Source organism: Larimichthys crocea, chromosome XIV (assembly GCF_000972845.2).
Source record: "Larimichthys crocea isolate SSNF chromosome XIV, L_crocea_2.0, whole genome shotgun sequence".
NCBI classification, from domain to species: Eukaryota; Metazoa; Chordata; class Actinopteri; family Sciaenidae; genus Larimichthys; species Larimichthys crocea.
This window is the reverse complement of record NC_040024.1, coordinates 10,728,807-10,744,424: the sequence shown is the minus strand read 5'-3', so window position 1 is coordinate 10,744,424 and position 15,618 is coordinate 10,728,807. Positions and strand designations below refer to the sequence as shown.

At 43.2% G+C, this 15,618-nt stretch overlaps 1 protein-coding gene across 3 annotated transcripts; it reads right to left on the bottom strand.

Moving 5' to 3' along the window:
• Positions 1-1,246: 1,246 nt before the first annotated feature.
• myadma (myeloid associated differentiation marker a) lies at positions 1,247-4,877 on the bottom strand. Of its 3 annotated transcripts, XM_019264673.2 has the most exons (3): positions 4,730-4,830; positions 3,438-3,554; positions 1,247-2,720 (listed from the first exon to the last, which is right to left on the bottom strand). In XM_019264673.2, the coding sequence occupies exon 3, from the start codon at positions 2,597-2,599 to the stop codon at positions 1,748-1,750; it is 852 nt and encodes a 283-aa protein (XP_019120218.1). In that variant the 5' UTR covers positions 2,600-2,720; positions 3,438-3,554; positions 4,730-4,830; the 3' UTR covers positions 1,247-1,747. The 3 variants fall into 3 exon arrangements, with proteins under 3 accessions (XP_019120218.1, XP_010749882.2, XP_027143646.1); XM_010751580.3 differs by lacking the exon at positions 3,438-3,554 and having other exon boundaries at positions 4,730-4,877; XM_027287845.1 differs by lacking the exon at positions 4,730-4,830 and having other exon boundaries at positions 3,438-3,561.
• Positions 4,878-15,618: the final 10,741 nt, after the last annotated feature.

Here is a 15,618-nt window from a genome sequence, read left to right as displayed (position 1 = left end):
TCAGCTTTATTTGCTCAAATTTCTTTCTTTCAAACATTTTAATACTGATATTTTTATGAAGCATAAACAACACACAATAAGAAGGATGGCGAACAAATCTTTGTCTGGTTGTGTCTCAGATACAGTAAACACCTTCTCTCCTGTTGTTCAACCACGTTCCAGTGTGCTGACTTTATTTGATTTTAACAGCATTTACAAGCTGAGGCACGTGTAAAATCCAATTCACGTCATACTTGTGTTTGCACATTAAGCACAGGTCAATTCACATTGGGGGTTAAATACTGTTGCTGCAGGTATACCAACATAAACTTCCCTTGTGTCAACGGGACATCTCATTTCAGCGTTTTACAATTAGACAGCAAAAGGTAAATGTCGTCTATTTTCAGAAATTCAACAAAGCTGCCAACTTGTTTTTTTTTCTTTCGTTCTGATCGATAGATACACATTACATCCTGCTGAAAACTGAGACTTGATTGTTTTATCTGTTCAATTAAAAATATCACTGCTCATTAAAACCTGTCTGCTCTCTAATCTGCATGTATGGTGCTCCTTTTAAAACATCAACCTTAACTTACGCACCAAACGTGTTCCAGTGAGAAAGCCACGACACATTGTGTAATTACAATCACATCAGCTTTATTTGCTCAAATTTCTTTCTTTCAAACATTTTAATACTGATATTTTTATGAAGCATAAACAACACACAATAAGAAGGATGGCGAACAAATCTTTGTCTGGTTGTGTCTCAGATACAGTAAACACCTTCTCTCCTGTTGTTCAACCACGTTCCAGTGTGCTGACTTTATTTGATTTTAACAGCATTTACAAGCTGAGGCACGTGTAAAATCCAATTCACGTCATACTTGTGTTTGCACATTAAGCACAGGTCAATTCACATTGGGGGTTAAATACTGTTGCTGCAGGTATACCAACATAAACTTCCCTTGTGTCAACGGGACATCTCATTTCAGCGTTTTACAATTAGACAGCAAAAGGTAAATGTCGTCTATTTTCAGAAATTCAACAAAGCTGCCAACTTGTTTTTTTTTCTTTCGTTCTGATCGATAGATACACATTACATCCTGCTGAAAACTGAGACTTGATTGTTTTATCTGTTCAATTAAAAATATCACTGCTCATTAAAACCTGTCTGCTCTCTAATCTGCATGTATGGTGCTCCTTTTAAAACATCAACCTTAACTTACGCACCAAACGTGTTCCAGTGAGAAAGCCACGACACATCGTGTAATTACAATCACATCAGCTTTATTTGCTCAAATTTCTTTCTTTCAAACATTTTAATACTGATATTTTTATGAAGCATAAACAACACACAATAAGAAGGATGGCGAACAAATCTTTGTCTGGTTGTGTCTCAGATACAGTAAACACCTTCTCTCCTGTTGTTCAACCACGTTCCAGTGTGCTGACTTTATTTGATTTTAACAGCATTTACAAGCTGAGGCACGTGTAAAATCCAATTCACGTCATACTTGTGTTTGCACATTAAGCACAGGTCAATTCACATTGGGGGTTAAATACTGTTGCTGCAGGTATACCAACATATACTTCCCTTGTGTCAACGGGACATCTCATTTCAGCGTTTTACAATTAGACAGCAAAAGGTAAATGTCGTCTATTTTCAGAAATTCAACATCAGCTACACTTTTCTGCAAGGCCGCTTAAGCTTTTAGCATTTTCTGTTCTTCATCTCTTAATGAGTCTCCCTTCTTTGTCTCTTTTCTTCTCAGACAGTGACGAACACAAGTCGGGCGGTATAGGCCAGGTCAGCGAGGTAAAGCAGGAAGTTGAGGGCAGTGAGCACCGCCACTGTGATCAGGTTTGACGCATTGGAGCCTTTGTGGCCGGAGTTTTTACTGAACTGGAACACGGGCCAGATGATGGTAGCGGTCAAGTACATGATAACCGCCAGGAGCCCGTAACCTGACAGGAACTTGGAGAATGGGATGGGGAGACAGCCGGTGCATTCCCCCACACACAGCACCACCACAGCCATGGAGAGGATGAAACAGATGCAGTACACGGCCATGCACCACTCCAGCGCTGCATGCTCGTTATACGACACAGGCTTGCTGACCAGGATGAAGATAATACAGGCCACAAAGGTCTGGCACACCTTCAACAGGCCTGGAGCTGTAGCCATGTAACCTGCCACCTCTCCCGGCCTGGCTTTAGACAGGGTCACCTCCCCCATGTAGGCTATGGTTGCCAGGCAGGAGAAGACGGTGGCGGTGATGCGATAGCTGCGCATTTCGCCATAGAGATTATGGTCCCTAATGAAATAAAGTGGGAAGATGACAGAGGCAGAGAGGCAGAAGAGGGCGGCGTAGCAGGCGATAGTGATGGGGAAATTGGTCCAGGACACTGGGGTTCGGGCCTGAAGGCCGAACTGCTCCACCAGCAGCACGAGTAAGGTGCAGGCAAAGCTGAACGCCCAGCAGAAGATGCACCAGTCACTCATGGCCCAGTGGGGCACTCCAGCTCCGTGTGCTGTGACACTGAACGCCACGCAGCTGAACAGCAGGGCAGCTACACGCACCCATAGAAGCTGGGAGGTGGGAAACACAATCAGTGGCATGATGGGGAATCGCAATCAGTCAGGAGTTGAAAGTTCTGCAGCCCAGCGAGGGTTAAGATGAGTCTCTAACGCTGAATGTTGGATCCTGTGCTGGTCGCTTGTCGATCTTTTGTCATATATTCTGCAGAAAGACAATAAAAGAAGAGAGTAATCAGAATAAACTGCAGCGAGGAGACAGCAAAATGCAAGTAAGGTAGTACTGTAGAAGTCAAAACATGGCGTGATGCTTTATTTCTTAAAGAGAATTGAGATTTCAACGTATCCTATAAATGTCACAGCTCTAACTTAATGATGCATCCTTTAAATCTGAAAAAAAAAGCTCAGTTGTCCAGTGTCATTTAATGTCAAAATAATAACTACAATATATAATATTTCAGACGTTTCTCTATGGGCTTATTAAAGCCTAATTTACAAGTGATGAGAAACTGCAACAACGAGGCTCATAAAAATGATTATTAATGGGTTGTTAATCCCCAACTGACATGTCTGGGCTTAAACTAGAATTGTGTAAAGTCTGGGGAATGTGTTGAAGAACACTTGGCTTGGCTGTTCAAGCTGTGACCTGTGCAGGGTAGGTGCACAGGAAGGAAGTGGAACTTTTTTCTGCTTGAATGTGAAGGAGCTGGAAAGTCCCTCCACGCTTTGATATCGATGCCCTCTAGTGTCCAAACTGTGATGGTTTATTTTTATTTCAGTTCCAGTCAATTTTATTCATGCATCACACAAAACAACAAATCACAACTGAGACTTTGACGATCTGTAGAATATACGACACTCCCTAGGACCCATAAAACACATATGTATTACTGAGAGAAGTCTTCCCAAGTTCAGTATTTACCAGAAGGGTAAACAGGCCTGAGAGTTGATATACTGCAGAAACGTCTGTAGCTAAAGTCCTCTTCTTGGTTCTAGTGAGGACCAGCTCTTGCTGTTTCACAACTACGACGTTTATCTCCTGTGATGATGAAGAACATCTGGTGGTTTTAAGACAGAACGAGCAGCATGAGAGTAAAGGGTGTGTCCATATAGTTCTAGTGGTATCACAGCACAGACGCTCTACAAACGTTACGACAAACAAAGCAGATGGGGGGAAAACTCCTGAAGAACAATGTGGAAGAGGTTTGTCTCCACCAGAACATACAAATGCAAGTAAACTGATAATCTGGTGTGCTGTAGATGCGGATGCTGTGAATACAGGCCAGAAAGCCTGTCTGTGACATGCTGCCTCTCTACAAACAGACGCCGTGCATCGTCCATGCATTCTGCAAATCGACATCCCTGTAAATGGGTAACTTCGTTTGCCCATTTACAGCCTATTAGCCATTCGCACATGTGCCACACTTCCTGTTCTGCGTGATGAGAGTAAATACACAGGAAGCAGCTAATGGCACGTCCACAGGAACCAGCAGCAAGCCAAATGAGCACATAATCACATTGTCAGACATAACACGCAATCAAGAGGTAAGAGTTAGAAATGCAGCCCGAGCTCTGTGTGTCTAAACATGCTGCTGGTGCTTGTTCGTCCACTGACAGATGTTGGTTAGTGTCTGAGCTAAAGAATGAGAAACCCAAACCTGTTGAAGAGGAAGACACAGAGAGCTGTGGTTGTGGTGTGTAACCCTGCTGCTGACAGGAAACCAAGTTGGTTTGCTCTTTAGGTTTGATATCATGCATACCATGCATGCCAGGCCAACAGTTGGCCCCCTAATATAAACAAACCTGGGTGCTCTAGTGTGTCACTGCATAGTATGTTACAGTTGATCATTCACACTGGAGCTGAGAAAGCTTCTTTAAAACTAACCACACACCTAAAAAAAAAAACCTTTTTCTACATTCCTCTTATTACCTATTTTAGAGTATCAAGCAAACACTTTAGCGTTACAATCAAAGCAGAGGACATACAGTCATGTTTAAATGTATATTCTGTCAAACACACATGCTATAAGTGGCATATTAAGTGAGTGATGAAGAATTTTTCCGTTCCAAATAGCGGACATACCGCGCCCTGCGCCATCCGCTCTCTTTCTCACCGTGCCAAATATAGACCATTGTGAACTCTACCTGCTCTAACTTGTGCATAAAACTTTCTGAGAACAATAAAAAAAACACAAGTGCGTAGATTGAACTTACCGATTTCTATCCTCGGGTTATCTTTCATTTTCTGTTAGAAGCAGAAAAGTCTCAGGAACGCCGTGCGTATTTGGCGACGCATCCCCCTCCCTTCTCTCTCATCCGCCAATACCTCGCAGAGGAGAGCCGTGCATCCCACGCCCCGCACAGGCCATATTTGGTAACGTGTTGGTTGAAACCCTCTCCAGGCCTCAGTAAGGTCATCTTAATTCCTCTTCTGGAGTGTTTCACAGTGCGTCATTTAGATACCGTGAGTCTGTGTCGAGCTCACTCTTGTCTGGATTTACTTGCGCCTCTGTTAGACCCAACAGTGGACGGTGGATTAGGTGGAGTTGTGAATAGAGTAAAGATCTAACATGTTTTTCCTTAAATATGCAAAATGAAATGTGCATGCTTGAGGCCAGCATGCAGCTGCAGCACATTTTCAGTCTCCAAACGTGATTCAAAAATACATAAAACGTATGTTAAAATGAACTAATCACAGTAAAATAATGCAATAAACTCATTTTTGAGGGGGTGTTGCATTATATGCTGCTGTAATGTGCTGGAATATAGTTAGTGCAGAAAGAAGATAATGTTATACTGACCCCTATAACCTCATGTTTTGGTCCTACCTGTGTAGGAAAGCGTGTTTCATGCAAAATATAATCGAGGTTAGGCTGTATAGAGTCTGGATCGTTTCCACCATGCAACATAGGCTGCGTAACTGAAAGAAAGGTTGGAAGTTTAATTTTTATCTTTAGAAAATAATGCAATAAACACAGTGACCAGATGTTTTGTGGTTGCATTAAATTCAGATGTTTAATAACGACTGAATTATTGTGGCATCCAATGAATTATAGATTATAGCTGTTGATCTTGTGCAGTGACCCGAAACATCAGACTTGTGTTTATACATACCACAATCAGAGAACCAGATCCAAAATGGTACTGAAGGGGTTGTAGTGTTACATGTAAATGTTTCTTACTACCTGAAACTTCAGTATTATCCTTACTAGTTTTTTTGTTTTTTACTGTTTGCACATTAAGAACAACATATGGAAGCTGGTAGACTGTATTTTTATATATTGAGTAAGTAAAGTAATTTATTTATTGACAGTTTTGGATTGGTGGTGAGAGCGTTTTGATGTTATGTCACCTTGTTTTCAAAGTTTACCATAAACATTTTTCAGGAACATAGAGCCGGCTCTGGTACGTGAGCCGTTGAGTGATAGTAGAAAAAGAAGCAGCAGCATTTGGATCCATTTTTAAAAATTTGAAAACACAAAGGCAGAATGCAGAATTTTGCAAAGCCAAGCTGTTAAAATGTACTCAGGCAAAATTAATATTAACGTGTAAATATGAATAAAGGACACCGAAAAGGAACAGCTTTTAATTAAAGCGATTCGTCTCGCTGTGTTCAGACAGTTCAGCGAGCGCAGAGAAATTATAGGTTTTTAAGGAACTAAAAATCAACAATATGAACTGAGGTAAAATAGTTCAATTAGCTAAAAAACATGATATTTGAGAAATATGATTACCCGATCTTTTTTTCAATATGACTTGACTTTGTGGACTTTAACACGCCGTGAGTTAGCTGGAAATGGGTTGTGGAGCATGCTGCAGTCGATACAGCACTACACTTTACAAATAAATGTGAAGTTCACAGATCGGGCTAACCTGTCCAAGGAAAAAACTATCTTCTTCATCACTACAGACCGAACTAGAACGGCGTTCAGTGTTTTATATGAGCGGTATTTCATCATCTCTAAGTCGTTCTAAGGCTTCGGTCTACTGTGGAGCAGAGTCTGCCGTGTGATTGTTGTCCAGGTGTTAGTCAGACGTGTTATCTCTGGAAAGTAAAAAAAAAAGTTATTTCTCAAAGCAAACTGTCCCAAAATATGAATATCTTTGGATATACGTTCTATTTAATTGCTATCAAAACAAATTCTTACCATCGCCCCTCGTCGCCCTGACCGGTGAAACAAAGACAGTTTTTTCTTTATGTTTGTATAAACCCGCTGTTGTCTTAAAGTGAATGCAAAGTGCGTGTGTCCATCTCACCGAGTCCAGACGGGTGTGTGTGTCGGATCTTCCTGCCGTCGGTGTGTGGGTCCTGAAGGAGGATGAGGGGGAGGAGCGGGGACTCTCAAAGGCATAGGGGAAGGAGGGAGGAAGGAGGGAGGGAGGGCGAGGGGGGACGGCATGAGTGGGACCATCTCATACACGAACAAACTACGCACAAACAACCTACCGGTTTGGGAGAAGACAAGGCTGCGCAGCTACCTCGAAGTCTCCTTCGCGTGAGTCCATCGATAGTCGACCTGGCAAAGCACAGAGCAGTTTACAACACCACGCATGAACCAGTCGTACGATGACGGATGATTATATGAATTATGTAATGTCCCATTTACATTTTCCAAGAGATACAAACCTCTCCTGCTATGACGTAGTCGTGACAGGCTCTGATCGCGTTCCTCCTGGGAAAGCAGAAGAAAATTAGTTCATGTCATCGTTACAGACTAAAGTCCTTTGAGGCTGAGTGACGAAAAGCTCGCCAGAGCTTGCTGACGGGCTGCGTCACGTCTGGTACGAGAACTGCTCTGCCCAAAGCCACAAAAACGACAGAGAGTGGGTGGAAGCGCGCGGACACGTCATGGTGAGAGACACCGGTGGACGGGACATACTTCATCAGCGGTGCGTGCGGAAGCCACCCAGCTCGCAACGTTACAGCTTAACTTATTTTTTTATCTTCTAAGTCTGTTTAGGCTGTCTAAGCTGTTTTTTCTTATCCGGCACGTTAATTGTACTGCTGACCCTGCCTAGAACCAACATATAACAAATAAAAACTGAGAACTGAAAAGTGAAATTTGAGACTAAGTACGAAAAAGTTCGCTTGCAGATCTTCCTTTTTTTTTAGTGTAAATCCGATCACAGACAAGAAATGTAGACGAGAGTGAATTTGAATGTGTGCTTCATTATTGGCCGAGCGTCTCATATAAATCCAAAGGTTAACCACAAAGCCGGTTTGTCAGGGAGCGTGGAAGGACTGGAAGAGAAACGTCTCCTCACCAGATCTTGCTGAATCTTCACCCTGACTTGGTGAGTCTCCGCTTGGCACTTTCAATCCGCTCCTCCAGTGACGGCGACGGTTCTTCAAAGCGCTCTCCAGCAGGTCCTGCAAATTGGTCGGGTCTGATTACAGCACCAAGTATATATATATAACAGTATATAATAATGTGAGACTGTATGGATCCTTTCTCTGATATTGCATCTACAGAGGAAGCAGTCACGGACCTGAAGTGTAACCTTGCACCCTGCAGTGTTTATAAGTGTGTGTGTGTACCTGCCGTTCAGCCTCTTCCTGCTCCAGCATTTTCCTGAGTTCTGAGTGGCATGTTTCTGAACTTCTGGGTCCTAAAAAAACAAACAAAAACCATATTTTAGAATCATTCTGATGACGTACAAGCAGCAGCAGACGTTACCTCGTCACTCACCTGTAGTGGTTTGGGTCCAGTGATCTTTGGGAAGGCGTGCTGCTCCGATCCAGAGGGCAAGGGTGGAGGCGGAGGAGGAGGAACCTCCCCGCCCAGAGACGTCCTTTGATTGGGTGTGAGGTCGGTCTGGAGCGGCTCTAGCGGCAAGGAGGTGTGAAGGGGGCGGCCCTTGTAGCGTCAGCGCTACGTAGGTTCCAGCTGTGGATGGTTTTGAACATCAAGTGAGTGAGGGGATCAGATAAACCTCAGGCAAGAGAACAAGAAGCGTGTTTCAAACTCAACATTTGGAGTTTTACCCCCTCCTGATGGGACATGGAGGACCCACGAAGCCGTTCACCTGCGAGGGGGAAAAGAGGAAACACTGAATGCTTAGAAACCGACAGCTCTCAGACTCAGCACATGCGATGGAAGTAGTAAAACACCTTTATTATTCGGTCCCCTCGTGGACACCGGCCTTCATGCTGCCCCGCCTGGAAGGACAAACACAGACAGTGAAGTTCATGTTAAACGTCCTCGCATAAACAACTAATCTACGACCGTCTTGTCGTCTCAGACGCTATCACAGTTTGTGATTTTACAAATCCTTAAACTGGTGTGAATTACGACTAAATAATTGATTTTAATTAAAATGAACAACAATCAGCTGTGCTTCTCACCTGGTCGGGACGTTCTGCACGAGCTTGACTCTCTCTCCACACACCGTGAAGCCGAACCGAGCTGGTCCTTCTGCACGACCCACACACCTCTGGACAAGCCGGTACCTGGGAAGACGTTTGGAGGGTTATTCAGAGCGTCAATATATTTTAAACGAGAGAAAAAAACCAGCATGGGGGCGTCGCAAATTACCGGTGCTCTCTGCAAAGACGTCGACGGTCGGCTCCTCTGCTGGAGGCAGAGGATTTGCGCTCCGAGTCGCCGATGGTCAGGCTGCTGAGCCTGGGTTTGACAGATGAGGGAAAGAGGTTTAGCATTAAACTCATCGAGCGATTTAAAAAAAAATGCTCTGGATGGAACGGACCCAAAAGAACGGGAGGATTTACAAGAGAGGACAGGGTGCAACATTCAAACGACATATAGAAACGTGCGGAGAGAGAGCATGAGAAGATGTACGAAAGGCAACAAGTACGCAGTCGACAGGAAAACTCACCAGGGGCAAAGGGGCTGAAAGCGAAGCATGACAAAGAAAAGAAGGAAGAGGCAGATAAAGAGGGAAGAAGGGGAGGACAGAGACAAGAGAAGAAGAAGAAGAAGAAGAAAGAAATTGAGAACGAAGATCAATCTCGAAGTTAAAAAGGACACAACGATACTGACCAAGAGTTCAAGTCATCCCCACGCTCTTATACTCGTAAAGGATTGTAGCACTGAGCAGCCCCGCTTGAGAGAACATATTTATTTAAGGGTGTGTGACGCAAGGACACACAGTGTAAACACTGAAGTGATTTGGTATATTCCAGAGGTCGATGGTTGGTTGGCTTAAAAAGGGGACAAATAACCCAAAACCAAAAGTGAAAACGTCCAGATTTGTTGTGATTTAGTGAGATCCGGAGGTACCAGCGACTGTTTCTGCAATTAACGCTGAATCATTCAGACAGGATCCAGCAGCATTCGCTACGTTTGTCAGCCAGTGTGTAAGGGTGTGGTTGGGGATGGAAATGGGCTCGATTTGTGCTGAACGAAGCTCAGGAAACAACCTTTTTATACGGCTTATTTAACAGCTTTGTCGATTCTGCTGCTCCCTCACTCTAATTCACTGTCTAAGTCGCTCGAACCAATGCTCCCTCGCGCTCCCAAGGCCATAGGAAAGGTCTAAATTGTGTAAATTGCGAGGCCAGGGTACACGAATTAACACAAGCCAGAACACAACAGGGTTCAGAGTTTAGTCCATGAATCCAAGGATGTCTCAAATTTAGTGATGTTTTCAGGCCGACCATGGAGGAGTCTGACTGGTCTGATCATCGGGCTGCGTTTCTTCCCCACACTCAGGATCCCACTCAACTTTTTGGGTGGACACCCCTACAGCGTGTACCGCTGCAGCCAAACTACCACAACTACCCCCCGTCAAATGCATGCGCTGGATTCTGTCTGAACGTGCCCTAATAAACACTGTCGTAAAAGACCAGAGTTTGCCAAGAGACTAATTTTTAATCTAAAAACTAAAAAACAGAACCTAAAAACAGAATTAACAGATCATGAACGGTTATTTAGATAAATACCTGTAGGCAGGCTTAGAAAAACTGTTTGATATGCTCTGAGATCTTGGTTTAGGTTGCGGTAGTTCGCATGTGTGTTGAAACCTGGGGTAGGTGGAGTCAGCACTTTATATAAAACAAGCTCTGGGATTGCATCATCCAGTCCACCAATTCGGTATCGCAATACCTGCCACCATATGACCGACTCACGTTAGTAGAGTTAAGTGTTATGTGCTACGATCTGAGCTTTCAATCCGGATGCTTGTCTGTTGCCAACTCCACTCCACTGCTACGTCAAGCCCAAGCGTCCTGATAAAAGCTGGCCGCAGCTGTAACAATCTGTAGTTGTCATCAAGCCCAAACCCTACGACATAAAGCCCTGGACAGCTCTCCTACCTGAACAGGTGGGTGTTTTTCTTATTGGCTGCCTGCTGTCACATGACCAAAACAGACACAGTAGTAGGCACGTGCACAAGAAAAAACAAACACACACACACACAGGAAAAACAGTTGATAGCAGGAGAAAACAGGAAAGACAATGATCAAGAGGACACAGATGCATCTAAGAAAAGGACAGATGATCCAGAAACACGGCATGTGTCGGCTACGAGGGGACTGTGAAGACTGACAGCGACGAAGGGATGATGTCTCTACGTTTTAGCAGCGACAGAGCGGAAGGTCACAGACAGAGAACAAAAAGGTGGAAACCCACGGCTCGACGCGATTCTTAAAAAGTGAAAATTCAACATGAAACACAACTGACAGCAGGCACGAAACTTTTACATCTGGTGGCCACATATTTCGTCCTCTAAATGTGACGCACGTTAGGACGTTAAGACGCTTTAATGAAACACTTTGTGGTTTGTGTGATTTAATTTGACGCTTTCAGTTTCGGTTTCACACGCCCACGCCATTCTGGTGTCAGTCGACCTGTTCACCTCGTTTTTTTCCAACAAGCGAACGCACGTGTCTGCGTCGTCTGGTTCAAGCTCCAACTGTATCAATATTTAAAACATCTCTAAAGAATTTGTATTTTGGGGGTGCATGGTCCCTGATTTTAAAAAAGCGGATGCCACTGACGGCGAGTAAAACGGTCAAGACTTGGTTGTCTCTAGACACGGGGAGAAGGATCCTCCTCTGTGGCGTTTCCTAAAGATTTCTTCCACAATTTTTTCCCTGTTAAAAGTTGTTCCTCACTCGAACCGAGGGTCTAAGGACAGAGGGTGTCACTCCCCGTAACAGTTGTAAAGCCCTCGAGGCGGATGTACTTTGTGACTTTGTGCTATACAAATAAATCAGAAACGGTTCAGGCATTCACTTGAACGCATGTTACAGCCGGTTAAATGAACTCACTGTCTTTTGTTTGTGCAACATGTTTCTTCTTCGTCTTCAATCTAAAAAACACATTTAGTTTTAAATAGTTTTCCAGGCTGCTGTTGTTTTGTATGCATCTTCTTTCTTACTGCAGTTTTATCACCTCCCCGTAAAAACACTGTCTGTCTCGTATTTCCAGTGGTGGGAGATAAAAAAAAAGATCATCTGGAGCTAACTACAATCTCTCAGCAAAAAAAAAGGCAGCTCGGCTCGTACCTGTCCAACGTGGAGGTGGTTTCGTGAGACTCATGTCTGCAGCTTGTGACACTCCTGCGGGGGATCAACAGTCACTGGGCCTCTTTAATCGTCATCATCATCCCCATCATGTCGGGTGTTCTCAGTCCAGCACAATGAAGGAGAGAGGGAGATGGGTTGTGCTTTCTTTTTTTGTTTTTGTTTGGTTTTTTTTGGATCTTCAAGCTGCTTGATCGACATGTTCAGGGCCCCCCCTTTCAAATAAAAGTCCTCTCCACTACATTAGTGGTTTCAAATAATACAAATGTAGTAGTAGTGTGTAAAATGGATTCAGGACAGTCTCATCAATCATGAATGAATGACTGTCTCTCTTATGCGTGCAGGAGTATAAACAACAATAAAACTCATAGCGCAGTGTTGGAGTAATATCCAGGGGGTCGGTCAGGGTTTGTTTACATGTACAACCTTTAAAATAATCCCAAAATACACGAAGCAACCTTAAAACTCGCCAGTTTCTCAGTCATACGCTTGCATAGCTTTGCAAAAATGACTCCCACTACCTCAGTGTGATAAAAGTGTGTAAAAAGCACGGTGGGCTCAGTTTTTACATGTTAGCTCAGTTGAAACAACAAAAAAAAAAAAAAAACAAGCGAACAACCGAAACCAAACGACCTAGCCGGGCTAATTAGCAGATTAGCCGGCATGAGCTAATTCAGCCGCGTTTAGTTTAAAATCTGCTTAAAAGTCGCATTTTTTTTAATCTAACGAGCTGTTAAAAGAAAGGGAATGATAAACGAAACAAAAAGACCACCAAGAAGCGGCTTCGTCTTCTTGTTCTTGTGTTGTTGTTGTTGTTGGCGTTAGCTTCCTGAAGGCCCGATTTGAAGCCGCGGCATCGCGTTGGTCCTCAGGGCGACATATGGCTTCAGCTGCATGCGGAGGGAGGAGGGTTTAAAAGCGGTGCGATGCATATATGTTAAAGCTGCATGAAGTTCAGTTAAAGCAGGTCACAGTGGTTAAAAAAAAATACATCCGCTTCTCTTCTCTCTCTCTCTTCTTGTCGAAGACTCTCGTTGCAACACACAGTTATTGCCAGTCGTTGAAATATTATCTGTGTTGTTTATCCTCTGTCTGTCTGTCTGTGTTTGACTGGCTGCTGATCCACACCATGTTCTCAAAGATCACACGTACAAACAAGAGCAGCACAGCAGAGCAAGAGCAGGCGCCCCCCTCCGGCAGGGTGCCGGACTGTGTGAGTACTGCAGGGCCTGTCATGGAGCCAGGGCCGGTTCTAGCTTTTTTTGGGGACCCCCTAATTCAGGGGGGGCCAACTCCACGACTCGGGGGACGCATGGGCTATTAGACAATAAGAATGCGGCTCTCCAACTTCCATCCACTTTATTTATATAGCACGATTTTTAAAAACACAGGGTTCCAAAGTGCTGCGCAACAAGAAAAACACATAAAGGCAAGGCAAGTTTATTGTTATAGCACCTTCGTACACAAGGCCATTATAGTGCTTTACAGAGGCAAGGAAAAACATTTGACATTAAGACAAGCAATAGCAATGAAAGAAAAATTAAAAGAAAAGAAAATTTAATAAAAACATCAGAATGGTTGTTTCCTCTGCTGTCTGTCAGACTTTTTTGGGGACCCCCTAATTCAGGGGGGGCCAACTCACGACTCTGGAGACGCATGCAAGATAACAAGATAAAACACAATGAATAGCACAATAGAAACACAATAAAAGCATGAAGCAGACAATAGAAGATAAAAAAAAATAAAGTCAAATAAAATGAATAAAAAGCACTACCGCACAAGAGAGAAAAAATAAATAAATGAGTAGTAAATATGCATGTATACACGTAAATCAACACTGTCATGGTGTCAAAAGCCAATGAGAAGAGCTGCAACGGCAGGTAAGCGTCCACTTTTACCCCTAGATTTTTACAATTATTGGTTAATTATTGTTTGTTAAAGTGGTCGAGATGGTGGAATATGTCCCAGAAGTGTGTTAAATATTGATCGTGCTCTGCGTTGTTATCCTCTGCTGTCTGTCAGACGTGTGAGCACGCAGGGCCTGTCATGGAGCCAGGGCCGGTCTAGCTTTTTTTGGGACCCCCTAATTCAGGGGGGGCAACTCACGACTCGGAGACGCATGCAAGATAAAACACAATAAGTAACACAACAAACCATGAAGCAGACAATGAAAAGATAAAAAAAACAATAAAGTCAATAAAATGAATAAAAAGCACTACAAGATAAAATAAATAAAATAAAAATAAAAATGAGTAAGTAAAAAATATGCATGTATACACGTTAAAATCAACACTGTACATGGTGTCAAAAGCCAATGAGAAGACTGCACGGCAGGTGCGGTCCACTTTACCCTAGATTTTTTACAATTATTGTTAATTATTGTTTTGTTAAAAGTGGTCGAGATGGTGGACTATGTCCCAGAAGTGGTGTTAAAATATTGATCTGTGCTCTGCGTTGTTATCCTCTGTTGTCTGTCAGACTGTGTGAGCACTGCAGGGCGTCCTGGAGCCAGGGCCGTTTCTGCTTTTTTTTGGGACCCCCTAATCAAACGAGTACAACGCATTTGTACAGTACCCCCCTTAGGCCAATTTAGGATGCAGAACACAAATTACACTTAAAAAAATCTGCGAAACAGCAAGTCCGCGAAAAGTGAACCGCGTAATAGCGAGGACAACTGTATCCCAGAAGTGTGGTTTTACTTTAACTTAAGCTGCATGATAGCTGTAAATGTTCCAGGAGCTCCACCTCAAAAAAGCACAATGGTAAAAAAAAAATAATCCAGCTTTCTTCTCTCCTTCTTGTCGTGGTGTGCCAGAAGACTCAAAGGCTCGTTGCACACACAGTTATTGCCTTGATATATATGTATAATAAAAAATCCCAGTTGTTTAAAATATTGATCTATGCTCGTGTTGTTATCCTCTTGCTGTCTGTCAGACTGTGTGAGCACTGCCGGCCTGTCATGGAGCCAGGGCCGTTTCTAGCTTTTTTTGGGGGACCCCCTATTCGGGGGGGCCAACCACGACTCGGGAGACGCCATGCGGCTATAGACAAAGAATGCGGCTCTCCAACTTCCAATCCAATCCAATCCACTTTATTTATATAGCAGATTTTAACAAACACAAGGGTTCCAAAGTGCTGCGCAAACAAATAAAAACACAATAAATAAAAACATTAGAACACAATAAAAACCTGAGTGGACAATAGAAATAAAAAAAACCACTAAGTGATGGGAAGTTTTTTTTAGGGACTCAGATCATTGGACTCAGCTCACCAAGAAGAGCCGGCTCTTCGCTCCCAATTCAGCTCTTCATGTTACCACTTATACATTTTATAATTTAGCACAATAGCACCGTTTTGACATTCATGTTTATATTTAATACACCCTTTGTACTGAAGCATTCAAAGTAAAAATTACATTCTAATATCAATAAATTGTTGTAGCCATTGTTTTCATTGCATTTACAGAACCTTGTACTCTCTGAAGCACCCCATGAACCTTCTGCTATATATATATATATATATATATATATTATATAATAAAGGACAGGACTATTGACTGTTGGATGCACAGTTCTCATGTGTCTGTGAAGTTGTTTGTGGCTCTGCTTGATATGAC

Bases quoted from the DNA above. Each gene is read 5' to 3' on its own strand.
- myadma (XM_010751580.3), bottom strand. From the start codon at position 2,599: ATGCCACTGATTGTGTTTCCCACCTCCCAGCTTCTATGGGTGCGTGTA.